General features: G+C 38.0%; 2 protein-coding genes across 5 annotated transcripts in view; one reads left to right on the top strand and one right to left on the bottom strand.

Moving 5' to 3' along the window:
- Nucleotides 1-8,178, top strand: part of LOC126979376 (DNA topoisomerase 2-binding protein 1) — a 40,705-nt gene extending 32,527 nt beyond the window's left edge. For 3 of the 4 annotated variants that reach the window (XM_050828627.1, XM_050828626.1, XM_050828630.1), the window contains 3 exons: nucleotides 1,995-2,195; nucleotides 4,203-4,426; nucleotides 7,963-8,178. In XM_050828627.1, coding sequence (XP_050684584.1) covers nucleotides 1,995-2,195; nucleotides 4,203-4,426; nucleotides 7,963-8,158 — 621 coding nt within the window. In that variant the 3' untranslated portion in view covers nucleotides 8,159-8,178. The remainder of the gene's footprint in view (nucleotides 1-1,994; nucleotides 2,196-4,202; nucleotides 4,427-7,962) is intronic. The other variant, XM_050828629.1, reaches the window with a different exon arrangement.
- A 2,288-nt stretch (nucleotides 8,179-10,466) lies between these two features.
- LOC126979475 (uncharacterized) overlaps nucleotides 10,467-24,316 on the bottom strand; it is a 28,477-nt gene continuing 14,627 nt past the window's right edge. Inside the window, exons 2-5 of the mRNA XM_050828800.1 lie at nucleotides 23,714-23,881; nucleotides 22,606-22,775; nucleotides 12,890-13,056; nucleotides 10,467-11,618 (exon numbers count right to left, since the gene is read on the bottom strand). Coding sequence (XP_050684757.1) covers nucleotides 11,423-11,618; nucleotides 12,890-13,056; nucleotides 22,606-22,775; nucleotides 23,714-23,881 — 701 coding nt within the window. The 3' untranslated portion in view covers nucleotides 10,467-11,422. The remainder of the gene's footprint in view (nucleotides 11,619-12,889; nucleotides 13,057-22,605; nucleotides 22,776-23,713; nucleotides 23,882-24,316) is intronic.

The following is a 24,316-nucleotide window of genomic DNA, read 5'->3' as shown; positions in this document are numbered from 1 at the left end:
TATTGCCTACGATGGCGAACTACAAAATGGCCGCCGATATTAAATTGTTTTTTTTGTGTTGTGATCCCAGATGTTACATTAAATTAGCCAGTCTTTTCGATTATCTAACACCCAAGGTGTTCCAATAATCTCCAAATGACAACCCAAAACTACACATCCCATAAATATATTGTACCATTGACGTTAGTAGATTGGCAATGCAAATCATCGAGTGACACCAAAATCTGATTGCTTGTGTGCTCACTAATGCTGTAAATGTATCGATATCGATCAAATAACGGGCACTTATTATATCTTTATAATAAGTATGATCACTTAGTGACGTGATAATTTTATTGATCATTATTAATTTATATACTACTGATGCAGACCAGCAATAAATTTAATAGGTCCATAATCCAAAAATGAAAAACTCTAATGCGCATTTTTATTATGGACAAGCCCAGAACGCAAGGCTGTCAATTAATGGCTTATAGATTAATAATTATTGAATAATCGACGATCAAGTCATCGCCGACCGCCTTGATAATTTATCTTTGCGTAGAATGTGGATTCTCTCTGCTTCTTCTACAGCATATATCACAGGGAGTGTTCCGAAGATTTGTTTAGGTTTATACCAAATGTCACCAATCGACATCACAACAAAATGCGAAATTTCACCCGCAACACGTTGATGTTTCACATTCTACCACGCGTTTCACTAGATACTTCCAACCACTCACAGCCACTTTGTGGACTCATCTGCCGGCTGCTTTTACTCCGAATCATTTATAAATATAAGACCTCGTGATTCGCTTAGAGATTTATTTAAAGAAATAAATATTTTAACAGTTGCTCCCAAATATATATATATGACGTTAACATTTTGTACGTTCACAAAAATCAAGGTACATTTTTGAAGAATAGTAATTTTCACAATAAAAAACACTAGAAGTAGAAATATACTAAGTATAAGCAAGTCTTGCTTTCAGACTTCATCAAACTGGTCACTCATTAATGGGGAAATGTATAGAAATATATAATAAACTCCCGCATCATGATACTGAACTTCCGTTGTATAAATTTAATCTTTATTTTAAGGAAACAAGCGTATTATAAAGATCGGGATTATATAGGCGATAAAAATGTATGGATGATATGAAATCTGTAAAGGGAGGATAAAATTTACTGAGTTTCTTGCCGGTTCTTCTTAGAACAAGGCCTCCTGGTGGTCACTTGAAATGATGGCATCAAACTTAACTTTATTTATTATTGGTTAAAGAAATGAGCATGGCGAGAATGCATGTATTTTCGGACCCACTGAAATAAGTGGCGTACATCATGGAAACTTATTGATAATTGTAGAACGTAACAATACTAAGAAAAAAGCAAATCCTAAGTAAGTCTAAAAAAGTGGGGGAAAAAAGATATACCTAAAGGTAAATATAACCTAAAATTATTAATCAATATCTATTATTAAATCAATAATTTGTATTTTATGTGTATGCCTAATTATTGTCTGCGTTAAGATAATATAATATTTACGTGGAAAGTTGACCTGCAGCTAATAATTGAGGATTCACAATTCATTCTTTTTTCAAGCAGGTATCGAATCTTGTAAAGATACTTACCTACTGATTTTAGTATCAAAAACGATAATAATCTTATTGTAATTCACAATTATTTTGAATTACTACAGAATTTCTTTGAGTAGGTAGATAGTTTGATGGTATCGGAACATCTTTATAAAAAATGTTTTTCATGTCAAAAAAATGTAGATGTCAATTGCGCAAAACGTGTCTGATAGTGCAAGATGACATATTTTTTAATAAATTATAATAATTTATATCTTTTGACTCCCATATCTTAGCGTCTCAATAATTTATAAACCTATGTTTATAATTAATACAAATTAATACGATGCTTCCTTATTTTTTAAATTGTGTGGGTCCATTCTCGACATTCTCCTTTCATAGTCAATTAAATTTGAAATTTATTTGCGTTTCGGATTGCAGAATAGCGAAGAGATAATGGAAATTATTCGTGAACTGGGTGGTGAGTTGTGCGAGGGTGCTGAGCTGGACTTCCGCGCGACGCACTTACTGTGCGCGGTGCCGGGGCGGAGTGAGAAGATGCTGTGCTCCGTGGCCAGCGGCAAGTGGGTGCTGCACCCCGCGTATGTCGCCAGGAGCAAGGCAGCCGGCAAGTTCCTAGATGTGAGTCTTTATAGAGTCCAATATACGTCACAACCACCGACCAATCACAGCGCGCCAATTCATGCGACGAGGGTATAAAAAGAGCGGTTACAGTAAAAAGTGGCTCATTCAATTCAGTCTCGTGCCAATGAGGACGGAAATACAACGTAATAAGAGGCTGCCTAAGTATAATTTGAAATTTAGTTTAGTATGAAACGTGCAGTTATATTTGGAATAAGTTTGAAATACTTATAACAAAAATCTGGCGACGAAGTATAATCCGGCTAAGTTTGAAAGCGAACAGTTACATAAAACGTAGTGGATTTTGGCTATCTCCTATTTTTTCGTGTCGAATTGATTGAAGACAAGACATAGCGGAATTTAAACTCAATAAAAATCACAACATTTGGATTTCAGCAAAATAATGCTTAATTCGATAAATTTATAAAGGTCATTCAATTACAGTTGGTTGCACTCGACCGTTACAAAATGTCGTCATACAATGGCGCAGCACAAGTTGTTTTGAGATCAAAATCAACGCCTAACCATTTAAAGTATTTTCAATATTCAATATCTGTAAACTTATACCTGACAATAAACTAAGAATAATGCAAAATGTTTACAAATAGACATTAATTGGTTTATTCGGACGTATAACGTTTCCCGCGTTTATTTGCAAGGCTACCTGACATTCGGAAAACTTCAAAGTTATCATTGTATTGACAGTGTTGTCAGCGATATAGGCAACATTTTGTATATTCTTTGTTTATTGTTAATGCCTAGCATGAGTTTCCAGAATGCACGCTAAAACGTCGTTGATAGCTGATGTGTTGGGTCATCGCCGCTTGCCGCCATTTTAATCTCATTCACTACTTTTGTTTCGAGCATACCTCCATCATTGTAATTTAACATAGATACATACATACACTCACGCCTTGTTCTCGTCGGGGTAGGCAGAGACAATAGAATGTCATTTGCTTTTATCTTTACAAACCTCACGCGCTTCGTCTACATTCATTACTCTTTTTATACATGCTTGTCGGTTGTGGGTACTTCGGACTTGTCCTTTTCTCAAAACTTCCCCAATTTACAAGTAAATTAACAAGTAATGCAATAAATATTTATACTAAGAATAGTTGCCTCAAGATTTATTTGCAGGTATAACTTATACCATGTTTATTTGTCAGGTCGTAAAATTTTAATGAAGGCATGTAAAACGATGATTTATTCTTGAAAATGCAATGTATGTTTATAGGCACATAAGTGATTTTGCTAGAAACCGTCATAACCATAGTGATAACACCAGGAACGGACAAGCTTATAATGCCTAGTAATCGGCTAAGTCGAGTTAGTAAGTTTTTTCTTGGGCGTTGTATATGTTTTTACAACAAGATTCCAGAAAATGTTCGTTTGCGGTGTAAAGGTTATTATAACAAAAAATACTTTCTTGTTGATACCACAGATTGGGAATGGAGGGACCGCCCTCAGGCTATTAAATAATAAGTTTAATTGTACAATGTTACTGTGTTTACATATTTTGTCGATGAAAAAAAAAGCTGAGTTTGTTGCGCCCATTCTTCTCAGCCCTGAAGCTTTTGTTTTGGAATGGTTGGTAGTTTTTGACCTTCAGTAAGTGAAGTATTCTACCACATTTATCACGGGGAGTGTTCCGAAGAGCTGTTTAACCTGATTCCTGCCGCCGAACTTCACCTTCGCATGACACGCCACAAGTTAGGATATCATCCCCACCATCTGGATGTGTGACGATCCTCCACAGTGCGGTTTTCAAGAAGCTTTCTCCCTCGTACTACAAAGCTGTGGAATGAGCTTCCTTGTGCGGTTTTCCGGGACGATACGACATGGGTGCCTTCAAAAAAAGCGCGCACACCTTCCTTAAAGGCCGGCAACGCTCTTGTGATTGCGGCGGCGGTGATCACTTAACACCAGGTGAAATGTACGCTCGTTTGTCCTCTTATTCCATAAAAAAAAAGTGATGTCACGTCTTATTTTGAATTTGATTAATTTTAGGAGGAGGAGTGGGAGTGGGGCAACCCTGCGGCGACTAGTTTGCCCGCACTGGGTGGTGGCGAGGCACAACTGGCGCGTGCGGCGCACCGCTGGCGACTGGCCACGGCACATGGCGGGCCCGGCCCCTTCCGCGGGGTCGCGGCCATACTCCACGTGCCGCCCGCGCGGGCCACGCTCCTGGCCAGACTGTTGCGAGCTGGCGGGGGACTCGCGCTCAGCGACAGGTCACTAACTTACTATTAATACCCCCGTAGATCAGAGGCGTGCGTATCATATAGGCAATTAGGTCTACCTCGTTATGTACCTAAATAGCACTAGTGTTAAAGTTGATTTAGTTTTTTTTTTAAGAAAATAAGGGACGAGACGATCGGGAAGTTCAGCTCAGATGATAATTTATACACCCTACCAATAACAATTCAGTATCGCTCAGGATTCTAGAATAACACAAAAATAATGAGCGACTCTACAATTGTGCTCGTCACCTTGAGACATAAGATGTTAAGTCTCATTTGCCCAGTAACTTCACTAGCTCCGTACGGCGCCCTTCAAACCGAAACAAGCGCCGTTGCGGTACCCATAATCTGGCCTAGGCTTCCTGTGCAAAGGAGCCTCCCGGTGGTAAATGATTTAATTTGATTCCGTTATTTTATAACCGAACTTCTTTCAAACATGCACTAATAAAATTTTGCCTTACGCTAGATTATAGATGCTTACAGTAAGCAATTTTTTTCATATACCAAAGCTCAACTACGACTAGTTAGATCCACATTACCTACCTTACTAGAAAATCAATGCACGCCCCTGGCTTAGATATAAATCGATGTAATCAGGCCGAGTTTATTACATTTAAATAAAACACTTTTAAAGGATTAAAACGCGTGTTTATGTAACTGTTTGTGTTTTTAACTGAAGAGAAAGTCTTACACGAGTAAGTAAGAAAAAAAGTAAATTAATAATTATAAACACAAAACTTAATGAGTACAGCAAACGCCTCAATCCACACATACCGTAAATAAAAAAATAAAGGCATTATGCGAGGATTTTATTAAAAAAAATATGTAAATACTTTAACATAATTAAATAAAGGAAATAAAACTAACTGAAATTAAAAAAAATAAAGCAGATCTCCCGGTAATAAGATCCTCCAGCCACCACAAGCAGCGCCCAAGCATGACGCATGGATCGGCCATCGCCTCCCTCGACCATACTTTAGGGAAGGGAACGACCCGCCCCACGTCGCCGCCACAAGAAGTGGCATTTAAGCGAGTATGACGATGCCTGTCAAGAGAAATCTACCGAATAACATAAGAATGTTCATTTACATATTACGCAACGTAATGTAGACCTCTCAGTTATAAATATCTGGAGCGCAGGGCATTTTTCGTTGACTTGTTGGTCCTCCGGTGGCAAACGATAAGGAGATAAGATTTAACCGCATTATGTCAAAATGCTAAATGCAACCCGCATCTCGTTTATGTCTCATTCCACAACTGCGGGTATTGCAAGAAATGTTCTTGGTTCAGACAGCCACTTTGTGGAATCAATTACCGACTACTGTTTTCCGGAACCGATACGACTTAGGCACTTTCATGAAAAGAGCATACTCCCACCTTAAAGACCGGCAACCCATCTTTTGAGACCTGTTGTACCTTGACCTATGCATTGTGATTACTATTTTATAACAATAATTGTGAGATACATAATAGAATAAGCGCTAATCAACTAGATAGAATGTCGCTCATGAATCCTGTTCCAGTTATTAACGTCAAACGGTGCCCTATTTTTAAACCCGAATAGTCTCTTTCTACCTTCAAGTACCTCTGCGCTTTATTTGGGGTTATGGAACACTCTCTAGAAATACCAGAGAAATCGTAAGAGCGTTGTCAGCTTCTTAGGTATTCCTAAGTTTGTGGTCGTGCTTTTTTTTAATGTAAGAAACATCGCTTCAGGCAGCTTAATTCATAGTTTGGTTGAGCGTGGCAGAAAGTTGCTTGGCAACTGTAGAGGACGCCACGTATTAAAATGATGAAGATACAATGTACTGGTTGGCAACGCCAAGAGATCAAATAATTATTCGAGCAGCTTGAACGGTTTTTCTTATCTCTTATATTTGCAAATAACAATCTGACCAAATGGAATATTATACTTCAGCCATCATAGTATAATTCAATTTGCGGGGGTGGGGCTCATCTGACTCTTGAACTCAGATAATGTAAACAATTTCTTATTTTTTAAAGTGATAACCCTCACTTCTGGGGTTTAATAAACAACCTGAGAGTTGAACAAGACATATCAAGACCTATGAACGTTACGTCGCTCGAACAGTTAGCTCAGTGGAAGAGCGCTCGCACAAAACGCGAGTGGTATCGGCCTCGAGTCCTGCATCGTTCATAAATTTTCAGTTCATAATGTTAATTGGCTTACTAATCTATCGAAATAATCTATAGGGTTGTTCATATAGTTTAGTAAGCACTAAACTATATGAACAACCCTATACGTAATTGGCTATTAAAGCCATTCAAATTCACAGAAATACATTCTCATAAATTATTCATAATATATAATAGAGATATTATCTATCAAAAATTTCGTCAAAAAGAATCAACTCGATATACTGACATTTATGTGTTGATTTTATAATAATAGTAACTATATTATAGGGCCTCGCTTTGTATACAGTGTTCTTGCTCACAGGGTGCGCTAATACGTGGGTAACACTGAAAATGTTTAGAAAATGAAAAACGGCTTAATGTAGATAATTGCCAATACTTTTATTGTTTTTCGAATAAACTCCGTTCCTCTCTACACATCGTCGCATTCGATGGAAACACTGAGAAAAGCCGTCGGCCCATTCTTCCTTAGGGGTCTCTTCTATGGCATTTTCGTACGCTTTCACCGAATCTTCAAGGCTCGTAAAGCGAATACCTCGAATTTTATCTGTAGTTCTTGGGAATAAATAAAAGTCGCAGGGCGCCAGTTCAGGACTGTATGGCGGATGAAGCATTGTCGTGGTGAAGGAGGATCCTGCTTCGAGGGCGCTGCTGTCGAATTTTTTCCAAGACAACAGATAAACAGAGATTGACATCTACTAAGATGTTAAACTGATCGCGCGTGGTATGCCTCAGATCGACCTCTGTCGTTCTGTCAATATGTATTATTTTACGTGTATTAATAGATTGCTTATAATAAAGATAACTTGAGTGAATGTATCTGAAAGCTATTGAAATAAGCTATAAGACCATGCAAAATAAACTATCATATAAACAAAACAAGGGTCACTTACTTGGTGAGGGAATAACAAGTACGCCACTTTCGGTTTTGGTGTATCTGAAAAATCTAGTGCTCTGGGGCACTGCCGATTTCGGAAGGTTCGGAATAATTATCAGGGGTGTACATACGGGGGTTACCATCTGTATGTTGAACGAGGGAAGGCTTAAGAGCTTCCGATAGGCGGACATGTAGCCCAAGTGGAACAGTACAAAACCGAGCAAAGGCTTTTAGAAGACAATACTGGTGGTCCGCAAAACTGGTACACAAACTTTGCAAAGCCCATGATAATAATACTCGATTTCACCGTGTACATTGAACAATAAAACAAGATAGTTTCTTGCGCCGTTTCTTCTCTCTCAGAACTCCATTTTTTAAATAGCGGTGGTAGTGAACTGACATCAAAAATAATTCTACAGGGTTTTAGAAAAAAAAGTGCTTTTTATGTTTTACAGCCTTTATAGTGGTAATAAAATAAGTAATTTTGTTTCAGCCCCCCTTACTCAAGCGACGAGGCGACAGTTTGCTTCGCTGACGTGAAGCGTCTGCCCCTCTCCGAGCGGGACGCCACTTGGTTGAGGTCAAAACGAATACCAGTCTGTCCGCCGGTCCTCCTCAGCTCATACCTGACTGAGGAGGTCGCGCCCAAACCTGAGGACCACTGTTTACCTGAATTTAGATCTAAATAGAAATAAATTATGTTATTGTTTGAATCTGTTTTATTGGCGCCGATCTATCACTGAGGCCATACACAAAAAGACAACGCCGAAAAAACGTCTTGAAAAAGTTTGAAATTAATTCTTTATGTTTTCTATTTCCATTTGCGATTTAAATTATTGTTACCAAAAGTTTTGATTATTAGTCCTTTAAACTCAACAATAGTTGTGGCATTAGTGCGGGTAGGCTTGGATCAACGAACAATTGCTAGAAATTTAAATTTAAACCAATGCATGGCATGGTACCAACAGACCTCAAGCAACCACCCGTCGTGACGACCGATCTATTATTTCAACTTCCTTACGAAATCGTTTAATCACGTCAGTAAACACCAATACAGAGCTGAATAAAGTGTGTGGAGTAAATGTGAGCACACGTACATGAAGGAGGCTTAAAGAAGCGGCAATCATTCCTTTTAGACAAGAAATCGTCTAGACATGATAGTTTAAGATTTGCGCTGGAACATCTTAATCGGGATGTGTAGGCAGCGGAAGATCTACGGACGGACGGCATGTGGCTATCCACATCCGGGAGCCGCGTTGGCGACTCAACCAATTGGGACAGAGCATCGCCCTGCGTAGTCTATGGTACGTGATCCAAGCCATTCGGCATTGTGCCCGTTGAAATCACCCAAGACTACGATTTCAGCGGAGGGGATCTGTGCAAGCACGTCGTCAATTGCCGCTTGAACGCAGCCCATGAGATGATCGGTTTCTGCGTTACCACTATGGGACCTGTAGACACACGCATAGATGCGGACGCGGTCGTCTAAATCTACGCGGAGCCATAGACAGCTCCCTACCCTCAAAATTGCCGAGACGGCGACAGCAGATATCCTCCCTAACGTACACACATACCCCGGCATGAGGCAAAAAGTTGTGCTCAATTTTGTACCTGGGGTACGTTAAATATATCGTTAAACGTATCGCTAGATCGAGATATCCGCGTCTCCGTGAGGAAACACAAGGCCGGATGCGCCGTCTCAAGGTGGTGGTGGACGGCGTTTAAATTGGAGTGAATTCCCCGGATATTGCAAAAGTCCACGATGAGCGTGGAGCGCGGTGCCGTGGTGTTACTGCCTCGTTTGTCCTCGGTCATGCGCGGTACTGTGCCCTCCCCAGAATAGGAAGGGCAGACAGAGCGAGAGACTCCCCTATTCTTTTTACGCCCCGGGGTACTGTACTTTACAGGGCAATTATCTTATCGGATAATTTACCAGTGGGAGGCTCCTTTGCACAGGATGCCGGCTAGATTATGGATCGGTACCACAACGGTGCCGTTTTTGTGCCGCCAATTTCTCCCGTGACGCAGTAATGTGTAAACATTACTGTGTTTCGGTCAGAAGGGCGCCGTAGCTAGTGAAATTACTGGGCAAATGAGACTTAACATCTTATGTTTCAAGGTGACGAGCGCAAATGTAGTGCCGTTCAGTATTTTTGGGCTTTTCAAGAATCCGGAGTGGCACTGCATTGTAATGGGCAGGGCGTCTCAATTACCATCAGCTGAACGTCCTGCTAGTCTTGTCACGTATTTTCATAAAATAAAAATATTAAATTTATATATTTTTAATTTTTTTACAAGTTCGACAATATTGCGAAGGGTTTGGTATAGGTACCATGAATTGGTCAGCACGTAGACCGGATATAATTCCATTGAACATGTTTGGAACAATATTCCGCAAGACCGCTTAATTGGTCACGCATTATCGAGCTGTCAAGTCGTCTATACGATAGTATATTCTAAGTCTATGCAACTATCTATTATAGTGCGGTAACAGATATTATATGGTAAGGAGCACAGACATAGATCCAAGTAGATAACGCACATCCCTCCGTCTGTATGAAAACCAAGGTGCCCTTTTTTTTGTACCTGCTGTGACGTCGTTAAAATGCCAGTGAATCGAGCCTAAAGTTTATCCACTTACCTCATCATTACTTGACGTTTTCAGTACATCAATAGTCGTTATTGCTTATTACTAAAATCGGCAATGTATTATAAATCATAATAAAAAATAAAATAAAAGCGTCAAAGGAAGAGCATTGCTCCTGTTTTTGTCCTCTTTATGACACGCGAAGTACATACACTCGCGGCATCTATTTGGATCCATGTCTGTGGTAAGGAGAGAGGACATACCCACTTGCTATTATTTTCTTAACTTCATACGCTAGTTTTCTCTTTTGAATTGAAACTCAAATAGAATTTCCATTATTTAATTTTCTATGTAAACGTTTTCAAATACGTTCAATAACTGTTTGAACATCAACAGCAATAAAAACCCTGTTAATTTTCAAATTGTTTATTTAACATTATTAAAATAAATTCAACACATTAATTAAAATTCCATGTTGGTCGATAAAACCTTCACTAAAATAGTAAAAATATTTTAATAGCTTGCCTTACGTAGATCATCTCGTAACCTCGCTACAAAAGTAACAACTTATTTATATGTAAATAGATTCATGTTCAATGCGGGAGGTAGATAATGAAGCTGTCAATCACCACTAATAGTCTTCGTCTACACAAAATATGAAGCCGTTCTGTTTAAATTATCTATTATCTATTTGAAATATTCAAAAATAGAGACAAAATAATGTCCTCGTTCCGTAAAATCACTAGAAATACCTACTGTATTGTGCTAAAATGAATGTACCTACCTAAAAGCTAGGACATTACAGACAAATTTAAAAAAATATTTATTTTACTTACCTATATTTGCTTGTTTTTACGATGAGTCACGGACTAGTAAAAAAATAAGGACTCCGTGTCACCTTACATAACAGTGTAGCACCAAAACAAGCCGATTAACGTGTAAATACATAGCCCCACGCACACACTTACACTACTACAAGCCGAAAGGCAGCCATTATGAGGATTGTCATCGTCTGTGACAGATCAGTTGGCGTCTCAATGAAATATTTTAGAAATGCTGTCGTGAAAAATTGTAAAAACTATACTATGTAAGTATTTGTGACCATATTATATTATTATTTAAGGGAGAAAAAATTGTGCAACTAGTATCCCCCGTAACCGCACACCGTTTTTTACTCGTCCGTGGCTATTGTTACCTAGATGAAAAACATCAAACGAAAAAGATGAAAAATATATTATAAGCAGTCTATTATTATTTTTCTAATAACGATTTATGTATATACTTATTAGATTTAATTATAAAATATAAATACTTTCTTTTGAGAAACTTTCATAATAATTACTTATATATCGTACTAGTCAAGCTGCTATTCATATAATTTAATCATTAGTTTGATAGATCTGTTTTCATCGCTCGGGTAATTCAGACCACTTTGAGCCAGTTCTTTCAAAGTTACTTCACAGATTTCCTGGAACCCGGCCAAAGTGGCAAGCTTCTGAGATGCTGGTCCCGTAAACACCGTAGTCGTTCCCTTAATTCCGTGGAATCTGCACAAGGGCTCCCTGAAAATAAGAAATCACATGATAAAATCCTCGTGAGTTGGGCCGCCATGTTAGTGACGTCAGGTCCAGGCATAAAAAATAAATAAACTGTTTTCAAACAGAAGACTTCCTGCTGACGTCACGCAAACGTTAATAATACAAGGTTTCCAGTGGCGTAGCGTGCCTTGGCGGGGCCCCGTATAAAAATTTGCCTGGGGACCCTTATGAATATTTCTCACAAGAAAAAAAAAATGTTTGCATAAAATTTAAAGAAATATTTATTCATCATAATTATCTATTAGTAATTTTTGCAAAATTTAAAAAACAATTCAAACTAAATATCAATCAACACTCGTTGCCTTATTTTCAGCAAGCAGCAAAAGTTTTTATTAATTTTTGCTTACGCACGTCGGAGGCCCCGTAGCCCGGGGGCCTCGTATAATTGATACGGGGATACGGCGATAGCTACGCCCGTGAAGGTTCCATAACTGTACAAGAGTATCAATTGTAAAAGAGGGATTCTTAGTATAGAAAAGTGACTGAAACACCTACCACAGCAACGACAAGAGATCCCGGCTTTGATACTGGGTTTACGTGCACATTTTATATAGTAGTTATCCGGAAACAGCTATGGGTAGTTCGCTCTGTGGTTAAACGCCACACAGCCTGTGGGTGACGTCGGCGTGAAAATGTTATTTGTGCGAGACTAGAACCAAGAGAATTAAATCAGACTTAACAGCTCCTGGGAACATACTCCGTTATTCTCGTATTGACTCTGACAACTTTCACATGGTGATTTTACGATAATTCTCTCGATTTCTCCCATTTTAATAAACTTTGAGACTTGACTTTTACTTTAGGGTTTAAGTGAACGGGCTTAGTTGTTTTTATTCCACATAAATTTATAAATAATCTGTATAAAACTATATACTTAGTGTATGTAAGTGACACGAGGAAAATTCAATACTTCATCTCTTAAGGGATTAAATTGCTTCGTTTTTCTTAATCTGTTTTGCCTCATGTCGTTAAACTTTAAAATAATGTTTATTTAACTCATTATTATTATTATTATGATTTGGGGATTAAAATGCACTAAATTCCTAGGATCTATTATGTCCCCTGCTTGTGCTAGCGCGCCTACCCTCAAAAGTCAAGGAAGAGAATCGAGGCCACTAACTAGGAAACGTGTTACTGTGCCAAACTGAATATGTGCTATTCAACTTATATATCCAATTTAAGTATAAAATCGATACAATAGTATTATTATTAATATGCTGTAATAAAATCTCTACCTAGCACTCAATAATTTCTCTCCCAGTTTGGAGCCGCGGAACTGCCTCTTCACCAGCAGACCAAAAGCATGCAGCATAGTTTCCAGTCCTGTGTGCTCGTGAGGATCCTTCTTCTTCTCAATGTAGTCCAGAGCCATGTACACGTTTTTCCAAGCCGCACCTTCTATCTGCAAAAAGGTTACTGTACTCTGTATGAAAATTTTTACTCAGTATTCCTTCGCTGGTGCAAGCAAGCACATCAGCCTTGCAGATGAGTGCACCACCTATCAATATGTTTTAGATTAAGGAGTTTATATTATGTTATATTAAATGGAGAGAGCTATGCTCGGAGTGTGCCTGCGAGATCGAATCAGAAATGAGGAGATCCATAGGAGGAACTAAAGTCACTGACATAGCCCAAATGATTGCGAAACTGAAGTGGCAGTGGGCAGGGCACATAGTTCACGGGCAGATGGCTTGGGACTGTAAAATTCTCGAATGGCGACCATATACTGTAAGACGAAGTGTTGGTAGGCCCCCCACAAGATGGACCGATGATCTGGTCAAGATCCAATACGTTGAATGAAGCTGGCGCAGGACTCATCATCGCGGAGATCTTTTGGGGAGGCCTCTGTCCAGCAGTGGACGTCTTCCGACTGATATGATTTGAATCTATCGATTAAATGTTCTCAAACGGAGAAAGTAAATATTGTGAGGTAATCTCTACATATATCTCAAATAAAAAATTTAAAGGTTGTGTCTATACGATTGTATGTTACCGAAACTTGGACAATGTGAGAGGTTGAAAAGCAGATGATAGACGCGCTGGAAATGTGCTGGAGACTGATGCTTTGTGTATCGTGGACCGAATTTCACATAAATGTTCTGATGCCCCAGAAACTAAATATCAAACAGCGTTTAACTGCAGTTCTGCATTCTCGCCTTCTTAGGACACGTATCGCGGGGCGGGAGCCAGTCCATAGAAGCCTTGTCATTCAGGGTAAAGTGTAATGCATAAGAACGCACGGACGGTCTTCTTTGCGTTAGATCTCACTCACAAAGGCTTTGAAATCAGAGCTGTTAGCAGAAACATTAAGTTGCGGAAAATAACACGAACACCTATTGTAGTTGTGTACGTGGTTCCGACGATAAAAAGCCATATTTTGTATTATTCTGACCGTACTAACATCAGTCATCTTGATGTCGCTTTAGAAACCGTGCGTAACGCTATGATCGCGTCAGAATACGAAGAACTTACGATAACTGTCGGGTGAGCGAGCGTTGCATGTGTAGGGGACCGATGCGCTTGCCCAGATACGTCGGGGCAACAAAGGAATAGAGGCCCCAAATTAGTTTCCAAATAAAATGGACAATTTATTACAGTCGCGTTTTCCAATAAATAAATTACTGTGAAACCAAGTATAGATTCGTTTAGTATTTAACAAACATATAAAAGTTTTCTACTAGTCTGAATTTGATTTTTTTCCTAATCTCTGTATTGTTTAAGGGCAAACGGGGCTTTTTCAGTAACTTTGTAACTCTTTGGATTCAATCTTTTTCAATATATATATATATATTTTATGAGCTATCTTTATACATATAATTATGAGTTGGATGAGAACAAATTAAAAGAAAATCCACAAAGTGACCATGAACCATACACACGTGTCCAAATTAGCAGGAACAAAAGATCAGAAACACAAAAAAATTATCATGAATTCTCATCAAAACATTAATATGCAACCCATAAATAGCTGTTATTTTAATTTTTACATAAAAACACTACCATTGTTCACGTATATTTGGAAGTGGGTACCTAAACTTATAGACCAAATCATATCCCGGATATTGCTACGTCATGAAATAGGACGCGACCTTATGACGTATTTTGTTTTCATTCAAGGTTATTTTCTTTATCATTCATTCCTGTTACAAATTATTTATCCTCATATTGTTATGTGATTGTACGTCTGTATAAGCATACGAGACTAATTATATAATAATGTTATATAATACATCATTCTAAGTCTTTGAGTCATAATATTGTACGAGTTTATTCTGTTTTCAGTATTGTAAAATATAAAGTTGTAAAATAAAAGGTTACACCTAAAACTTATTTACGTAACAAATTGTTTAATACATCCGTTTGTATCAATTATTTCGTTGGGAGTGTTTCTGTCCAAGTATTGTCTGATAAACAACTATTAAGGCGACACTAAATTCCATTGGCTTTGAGCAATTGGGGAGGATCTTGTGTCTCTCCCCGCGACCAGCCATGGTGTGTACCACGATGCACATTTTGCACATGAAATATTTACGATAAAAATGTTTATTTCTTTAAATTTTCTCTTAAACTAGGTCATAAATAGCGCCAGAAACCCTCTTCTGCAGCACAAAGATCGTATTGATTTCGGCTTCTCATCTTCATTTTTGACATTCGGCGCAATAAATTTTATATATTTAGTTTTATGTCCATTTAACAATAGGTTATTGGCGCTAAACCAATTCACGATGTCAGATAGAGCATTACTTATGTCGCCATATAACTTGACTTCTTTACACTTAAACTAATACACGACGTCAGATAGAGCATTGCTTACTTCGTCATATAACTTGGCTTCTTTTCACTTTGAATATGAGTGAAGTGTTTTCCGCAAACTATACCATTTTTTTTTGTTTTTTTTTTCTACAGTGGTCTAAGAATAGACCCTTGTGGTACCCCCACAATGAGAAGAGATCTCTTGCCATTCACGTCGTCCTTCTGAATTATGCTACTTAAATATGAAATCAGAAGATCGAGCGTAGATCCCTTTATACCATAGTGACATAGCTTCCTGACCAGCGTGAATACAATCAAACGTTTTAGATAAATCACAGAAGATAACAAGTGCATTCTGTGATTTCTCTCAGTCTTCAAAGATATTCTTGATTAGTCCAACACCTGCATCCGTAGTTGAACGTCTCCTAGTAAAGTCAAATTAGGTAAGTAACTTATGAGTGTTAAAGTAAGGAAGCATTTGGATAAAAAATATTTTTTCAAAAATTTAATCGGTTGGCAACACCAAAACAGGACGATCATTAGTCGGGTTAGAAATGCGACCCGACTTAATTATTGGTGTAATTATAGTATAGGTATTTTAGGAGTTCAGGAAATACGCCATGTTTAATACAACTATTAAGTAGTATGTACAAATACAAAAGATATAAAATAAAAATAAACTTATGATTGATATACAAGCAAAAAACAAAATGACTGAAACATTTCTGCTATATACGATTCAAAAAAAATGGTCCCAACTCGGCATGTTTGCTGGTTTGAAAACCAACGCTGGGCCATATCCATCTGATATAATTAATGATGGGTAATGAATGAGTTACGTTTCTACTTGTATACTCAATGGCCGCATGTAAATACATAGGTAATTTCTGTTGGTTGCTTGTTCGTTTATCCCAAAAAAATGCAAATGCTTAACAATCAACAACAATAGTTCATAAAACTGTTAACAGCCAAGGTGAAATAACTGTCAACTGCGTATTTTTTTTAAAAGATCTAATTAGAATAGTAAGTTTGTGTTTTGAATAGAACCAAACTTCACGTCACAAAGTTAATGGAGAAAACATGTATGGTGAGTACCTTTTTTTGTATATTGTAATATATTGGGTAAAATACTTTTATAAAGTACTCTGGTGTCATGCCTCAGTGTTTCCTCTTGTTTCAGATAATTTAACAAAAACTGTTTAAATTTTAATTTAAAATTTAGTAGTTTGCAATAACCTACACACCCGTGTATTATGACAATGCGTTTTTCAATACAGTTGTGGGAATGAAAAAATTAAATTTATTTCTACAAGAATTAGAAAATGGTCAACGGGATTGTAAGTATATTTTTTTATTCTTCTTTCCTTGAATGGGAATGGTAAAGGCCAGATATCATCAAAGGTATATTTCTTTTAAAATAAAACTTTGACGGCGGTACTTTTTTTGGAAAATGTTTATCTTTAATCTATAAAAGATTAGAAAGATAATATCAGCTTGCCACTTACAGTTAAGTGATAACCTATAAAGCGTCATTCCGCAACACCAGAGGATCGCAAGAGGGTTCAGCAGGAGCTGGTTTCACTTTAGGAAGCATCGAGAGTTTGCTGATACGAGTCATGTTTTATACACGTGAACGCTACTTGATACTAATTGATAATTGGTTATGTCGCTGGCAATGAAATGATTGCCATTGCATGTTTACTACAGATGAATTACAATACAGAGTAACAATCTCAAATGGTTAAGAGTTATATTATGCATTATGTTTGATGAGGGTATAAAAGAGCGGTTTCCGGCTTTTTAAATAATAAATTCAGTGTCGTCCGAGTTTGGCGAGTCAACATCTTCTGAGGACGCCTCGTGTAGAGGCGAAACACGTATCGAGTTGTTTGAAGACAAATACCTATTGGCGAAATAAATACACAAGAAAACTCACAAGATTTGGATAACGTATATTAAATTTTCATAAATGTACTGACAATGAACAGTCGTAATTGTTTTTTTTTTATGGAATAGGAGGACAAACGAGCGTACGGTTCACCTGTTGTTACGTGATCACCGCCGCCCACAATCTCTTGCAACACCAGAGGAATCACAGGAGCGGGCCGGCCTTTAAGGAAGATGTACGCGCTTTTTTGAAGGTACCCATGTCGTATCGTCCCGGAAACACCGCACAAGGAAGCCCATTCCACAGCTTTTTAGTACGTGGAAGAAAGCTCCTTGAAAAACGAACTGTGGAGGACCGCCACACATCCAGATGGTGAGGATGATATCCTAACTCGTGGCGAGTCGTGCGAAGGTGAAATTCGACGGCAGGAATCAGGTTAAATTAATATATTTATTTCTTGAAATTTATCTTTGAGTGATTGTCCATAACCAAGCTGATATAGCACGAAAAGCTTTCTTTTGCAGAGCAATCACTATATCAATGACAGCAGCATGACCCCACAACAAAATAGCGTACGTCATGATGCTGTAAAAATAACTGCAGTACACTAATGTAGCGGTAGTAACATTCTAACACTCTCTAATCTTTCTTACTGCGTATGCAGCGGAGCTGAGTCTATCTGCTAGTTGAGTAATAAGTGGACCCAACTGGAGCTTTTTATCTAACGTGATACCCAAGAAGACCGTAGTGTCAACAAGTTCCAATCTCTGGTCATTTATAAGTACGTTGGTTTGTACCTCCGCTATATTTGGTGTAATGAATCACATATATTTATCAAGTTGTATATGGTTCCCAGTGAATCATAGTCTCTGATGGATGTACAATTGGCAATCAGTAGATACATGTGACGATGGCAATAAATTATTCGTAAGAATAGCAAATAAAGTCAATGGTCACGTACTTTCAAGTTACGATATGACACGTAATCTTTTTACGATATGACGGTTAAATAGTAGATTTAAATATAGGAAGAATACACAGAGCAGCTCGAATTGTAGGGGCCAAGTGCTCTGCGAACGGCTGGATCACTTGGCGTTGCGTAGAGACGACGCTTCATCGTGTGTCTTCTAGCGCATTTATCACGGGGAGTGTTCCGAAGAGCTGTTTAACCTGATTCCTGCCGCCGAATTCCACCCTCGCACGACACGCCACAAGTTAGGATATTATCCCCACTATCTGGATGTGTGGCGGTCCTCCACAGTGCGGTTTTCAAGGAGCTTTCTTCCTCGAACTACAACGCTGTGGAATGAGCTTCCTTGTGCGATGTTTCCGCTACGATACGACATGGGTACCTTCCATAAGGGCCGGCAAAGCTCTTGTGATTCCTCTGGTGTTGCAAGAGAATATGTCCGGCGGTGATCACTTAACTCCAGGTGACCCGTACGCTCGTTTGTCCTCCTATTCCATAAAAAAATTGATATTGGTGGTAATTGATACGTCCAGCCCATTACAATGCAGTACCGCTCAGGATTCTTGAAGAAGCCAAAAAGTATGAGTGGCATAACATGTTAAGATGTTGAACAAAGAAGTTGACATACGATGTTAAGCCTCGATTGCTAAGTAATTTTGTTAGCTACGGTGCCCTAAAGACCGAAACACAACAATTTTACACATTACTGCTTCACGACGAAATAGAGTGCCTTTGTGGTACCCATAATCTAGCTGGCATCCTGTGCAAAGAAGCCTCCCACTTGGGAGATGCGATGATGCGATGAGATGGATGGATGATGATGATGATGGAGGATGAGAAGAACAAGTGTTCTTCTGGGGTTAAAAAAGAAACAGAATTTAAATGCGGTTTTCGTTTGAAAGCTCAAGAAAGGGAGAAAGGTCATGAAAGGGAGAGAGATGATACGAGAGGGAGAGACCAGGGAAAGTGCGAACCAGACCGCGGCAAACAGCATACTGATGATTATGGCAGCAAATATTAAATTCAATATTGAATGTAACGGAGCATAACTTGAAAACTAGTTAAGGACGAGTTTACATACTTTTTATAAGTGGGATCTTTGCACAGGATACACCTTTTTCTGCCGCGAAGGAGTCATGGGCAAGCGCTATTGTGTTTCTATTTGAAGGGCGCCGTAGCTAGTGACATTACTTGGCAATGTTACATGTTAGGTTTTGACAAGTGAAGTAACGAGCGGAATTTCAATTTCACCCAGAATTTTTGGTTCAATCAAAATCCTGAGCGACATTTAGTAATAGGCAGGGCGTATCACCTACAACGTACCTACTGCTCTTCTAGTCATTTTTTCTCTTAATAAAAAAAACCGACTTCAAAAACTGAAAAGTATCAAATAACTAAAAAATTAATTTAATACACCTCTTAAGCAAACCTTTACCTTTAATATTAATAAAATACTATTATTTATATGTGCTACCTAAAAAAATAAAACTTAATATTTTAAACAGCTTACTTACTGTAATTATTTAGATTGTCTGGCCACGCGTGTCTGGCCGCTTGGGTTGTTTTGTTCTAGACGAAGCTATCCCACTCAAAGTCACGCGTGACGAGTGTAGGTACCTTTATTACATTTGGATTGGTAGTACATACAAATAATAGTATTTTATTAATATATTAATATTAAGAAGAGGTAAATGTTTGCATAAGAGGTGTATTAGATTAAATTTTTAGTTATTTGATACTTTTCAGTTTTTGAAGTCGGTTTTTTTAAACGTAGTTTTTTTTTTATTTTTTACAGCAAACAATTATGGCAACCTGGTAGACGAAAATTTTCATATGAATGTTCATAAAATGATAACTACTGGGCCAAACTATGTAAAATTTTTATGGGACCAAATGGCATCTATTTCGCATCAAACAAAAGAAGAACTACGTAAATCTCAGAGTAATCGGTGTACATAAAAAAAATACCGATCGAATTGATAACCTCCTCCTTTTTGAATCGGTTAAAAAATTTATGTTTAAATGACCGTTGTTTAAAATATTTTGGCTTACTATCTAATAAATATGTAAGCAGTAACTTCTGAGTGGGTAACAATAACATATTAACAATACCGCCATAAATATAATTTAAACATCCGCCATACATTTGTGTAGAATTAATAATTGTTGGACAATGAATAGAATAGATGGCACGTGCCAATACTTCGCACGTAATAAACGATGATACTCAAGGATCTCATTAAATAATAATAGTTGTCACATTTTATAATAGTCTATACGCGTAATCCTTAATTGAGGGGAAATATTAGCAGGATCTTGACTAGATCGTCGGTCCATCTTGTCGGGGGCCTACCAATACTTCGTCTTCCGGTACGTGGTCGCCATTCGAGGACTTTACTGCCCCAACGGCCAACTGTTCGTCGAACTATATACCCTGCCCATTGCCACTTTGGGCTATGTCGGTAACTTTGGTTCTCCTACAGACCTCCTCATTTCTGATTCGATCTCGCAGGGAAACTCTGAGCATAACCCTCTTTATTGCCCTCATTGAACACCGGAATACGTTGGATGAGGGCAGCACAGGACCGATCGCCGTGGAAATCTTTGGGGGAGCCCTTTGTCCAGCAGAGGACGTCTTCCGGCTGATGATGATTAGCAGGAATTTTTCGATACAAACGTTTTGACTGTTCTCTTTCCCTTCATTATTTTAAAATAATATCAATATCATCATTGTCTCTCAGTTTTATATTAAGTAAATGTTTTACTAAATAGTGCAACGGCTTAACAATATGGGGCGCATACAGATATACACAGCGTTTAGCGCGGCGCCAGTACATTGTACAATATTTGACGATATTAAAATGGAGTGGGGTGATAAACAGAACCGAATCGCTGTGATGCAATGTAAAAGATTTTATTTTGGGTGATGAAGATAGCACCTAGAACCATGTCGCGTATTTAAAAAGATGACTGAGGACTTGCTGCCTATAAGAGACGTTCTAGTCATTTCTGGTGGTAAAATCGGAACAACTACTGTACGCAAAGGGAGTTCACAGAAAATTTTTGTTTACGGATGAGAAATTTTTACAAGTGAGCAATATTTTAACAAACAAAATTACCGTATTTATGCAGCATTTATCGACAGCATGCAACGTGGGCACTATCCTACTTAAGTGATGGTTTGGTGGGGTATTAGCTATAAAGGAGTGACTGAGCCATACTTATATGAAAAAGGTATCAAAACATCGGCACAAGTGTATCAAGATACCATTCTCGAGATGGTAGTGAAGTCGTTGAGAAGTTGTTAAGGAACAACACCATGTTCAATAATCAAAGATGGTCCTTCCAGCAAGACTCGGCGCCGGGTCATTAAGCTCGGTCTACGCAGTCTTGGTTGGAAACGAACGTTTCGGGCTTCATCAGAGCTGAAGACTGTCTGTCATCCCGATCTTAATCCGCTGGATTATGATTTATGGTCAGTTTTAGAGAGTACGGCTTGCTCTAAACGCCATGATAATTTGGAGTTCCTAAAATAATCCGTAAAACAATCGGTATTGAAGAATTTTCCCATGAAAAAGAGTGCGTACCTACTTCTATTGATAACTGGCCTCAACGTTTAAGGGCCGCCAATGTGCAGCCAATGGAGACCATTCCGAAAAAGCTTAATATTTTAAATTGTTTTATATTTATGTATTAGACTATATAAAAGTGACAAGACACTATAAAAGTAATAAATGTTATTTGCAATAGAATTTGTTTTTCTTTCTTTCAGTATTTATAGCAAGACTAGTTATATGAGTAGGTATTAAAATATAATAAATACCTTGGATATAAATACTAAAAATACTTTGGATATAAATTAAAAAATAGCTCTGCATATAAACTCGATTGTCCAAAAGGCGGACATACTCACATACGGACGTATTAAGAATACGTTGCCGGCTTATGCCAAATTCTTTCGTAATTGGCCACACAATAGGCAGTGGTGACGAAAGATTGGAAAAACTAGTTATGGTTGGAACCACCGAAAGTAAGAGATATCGCGGTCGTTATTCAACAAGATTGACCGGCGAAATGAAAGACTCGTCATCCAAATTCTTCACGGTTATTAGATGTTCTTAAATAATTCTTATAAAGGAGAGAGGATGTATGGTCATACACGGGCGATGGTTATGTTAGACATTATTACGTTTGATAATTTTAGTTCCATTTTTACATTCGGTTTGGAAATAGAAATAAAGTGCTTCCTATCCTATGAATTGTGTACAAGTTCAGAGATCTGGTCGTAGAAACATATATTTCGCTCAACATAAGTCTAACTAGTTTAAGACGTTTCTCACCTCAGTTTCCGGTACGGTATCATCTCCTGTTGATGCGACGCACACGTTGAGCGCTGCGAGCGTCTTCACACCGTTCACCCAGGTGTAGAGCCCCAGCGACATCCTCTGGGCCAGACATGCTGCCCAGAACTTCTTCATCCCAGCCATGCTCTCTGCATCCTCCTGTAAATCTGACCAAATCAAAAAATGATTTGCTATGGACGATTTTTTTTAATGAAAATAAAGGATGAGACGTGAGAGCAGTGTTATATGATTTTGATTAACTTGGATTTTGTAGGTGAACTGAAATTAAATGCTTAACGTTTACATATTTATTTCGAAAATCGTTTTTTCAAAACAAACAAACTTTCGTCAGGCACAACGTAGCATCCAATGGGAGGCTCCTGTGCACAGGATGCCGGCTAGATTGTGGGTACCACAAAGGTACCTTATTCTGCCATGAAGCAGTAATGTGTAAGCATTATAGCTGTTAGCTAATTACTGGGCGAATCCTACAAAACATCTTATGTCTCAAGGTAACGACCGCAAATGTAGTGCCGCTTAGACTTTTTGGTTTTTTCAAGAATCCTGAGTGCCACTGCATTGTAATGGGCAGGGCATATCAATTACCATCAGCTAAACGTCCTGCTTTTTTGATTTGTTTTTTTTTGAATCAATATACGAAAACTCATAATATTAAGACACTAGATTAGAGTGATCTCATGTAGAAGTATTGCTTAACAGACTCATCTCTGCCAGATGTGTGTGTGAGTGTGTGACTGTAATAAATAATGAGTAGAAAATAAGACCGACCGACTAATAATAAAGTAAGAGCGATAATAATAATAGTAAGATAAGACCGATATATCAATAATAAAGCAAGACCGACATAATAAATAAGACAGATATAATAATAATATAAGACTCACATAGACATGGCATAGTTTTCATTAGTCATTTCATATCGTTGTTTTATAGATACAATTATTTAAATCATATGTGGTCTCTGAGCAGCCCTAGATGAATATATAGTTCGTACAATTGATACTAAAGTTTTCGTGTCGTAACTATGTGTGAGTCCTTTGTAGTACTACGTAAGTATCTATTCCTACTCTGTGGTAATACATACTGCTAACTGAACATAACACTTCATCGCAGCACATTTCTTCCAGCAGGATATTGACAGCGTTCTCAAAGTCTCCAACTTCGAGATCCTGCACCACCCATTCTTGGCCGTTTGTTTCCCATTTTGACCAGACTCTTGGACACGACGCGTCCCATATTCGCTCGAACGGCACTAAAAATAAGAGATTATGAAAAAAATATGATAAAAGAACGCAACAAAATATTCATTGTAATTTCTTAATTATAAATCTACTTTTATACTATTACAAGCAGCTGGTGACAGATTTAGGTCCCATTATTATTTTTTAATTCCAGTATTTGTTTTGTATGGACATAATATATTCTATGTGAGAATTTATTGACGCACGGTTTGACAGTTCTGCTGTGAAACAATTTCATTATAGCAACAAGGAGCATATTTTATGAAATAATTCTTGATGTTATGAAATATTATTGACAAATTCATAAAAAACAGTATTTTATTTATATGTACAGAACAAGGTCTGTCGGGTCAGCTAATACATTCTATATTATATATACTTCGCCTGTATGTGCGAGTTCCAGGTGTTCCAACCTAACGGAATTACTGTACGTGATCTACATGATA

This window comes from Leptidea sinapis, chromosome 3 (assembly GCF_905404315.1).
Source record: "Leptidea sinapis chromosome 3, ilLepSina1.1, whole genome shotgun sequence".
NCBI classification, from domain to species: domain Eukaryota; kingdom Metazoa; phylum Arthropoda; class Insecta; order Lepidoptera; family Pieridae; genus Leptidea; species Leptidea sinapis.
This window is presented reverse-complemented; position numbering and strand designations above follow the sequence as displayed.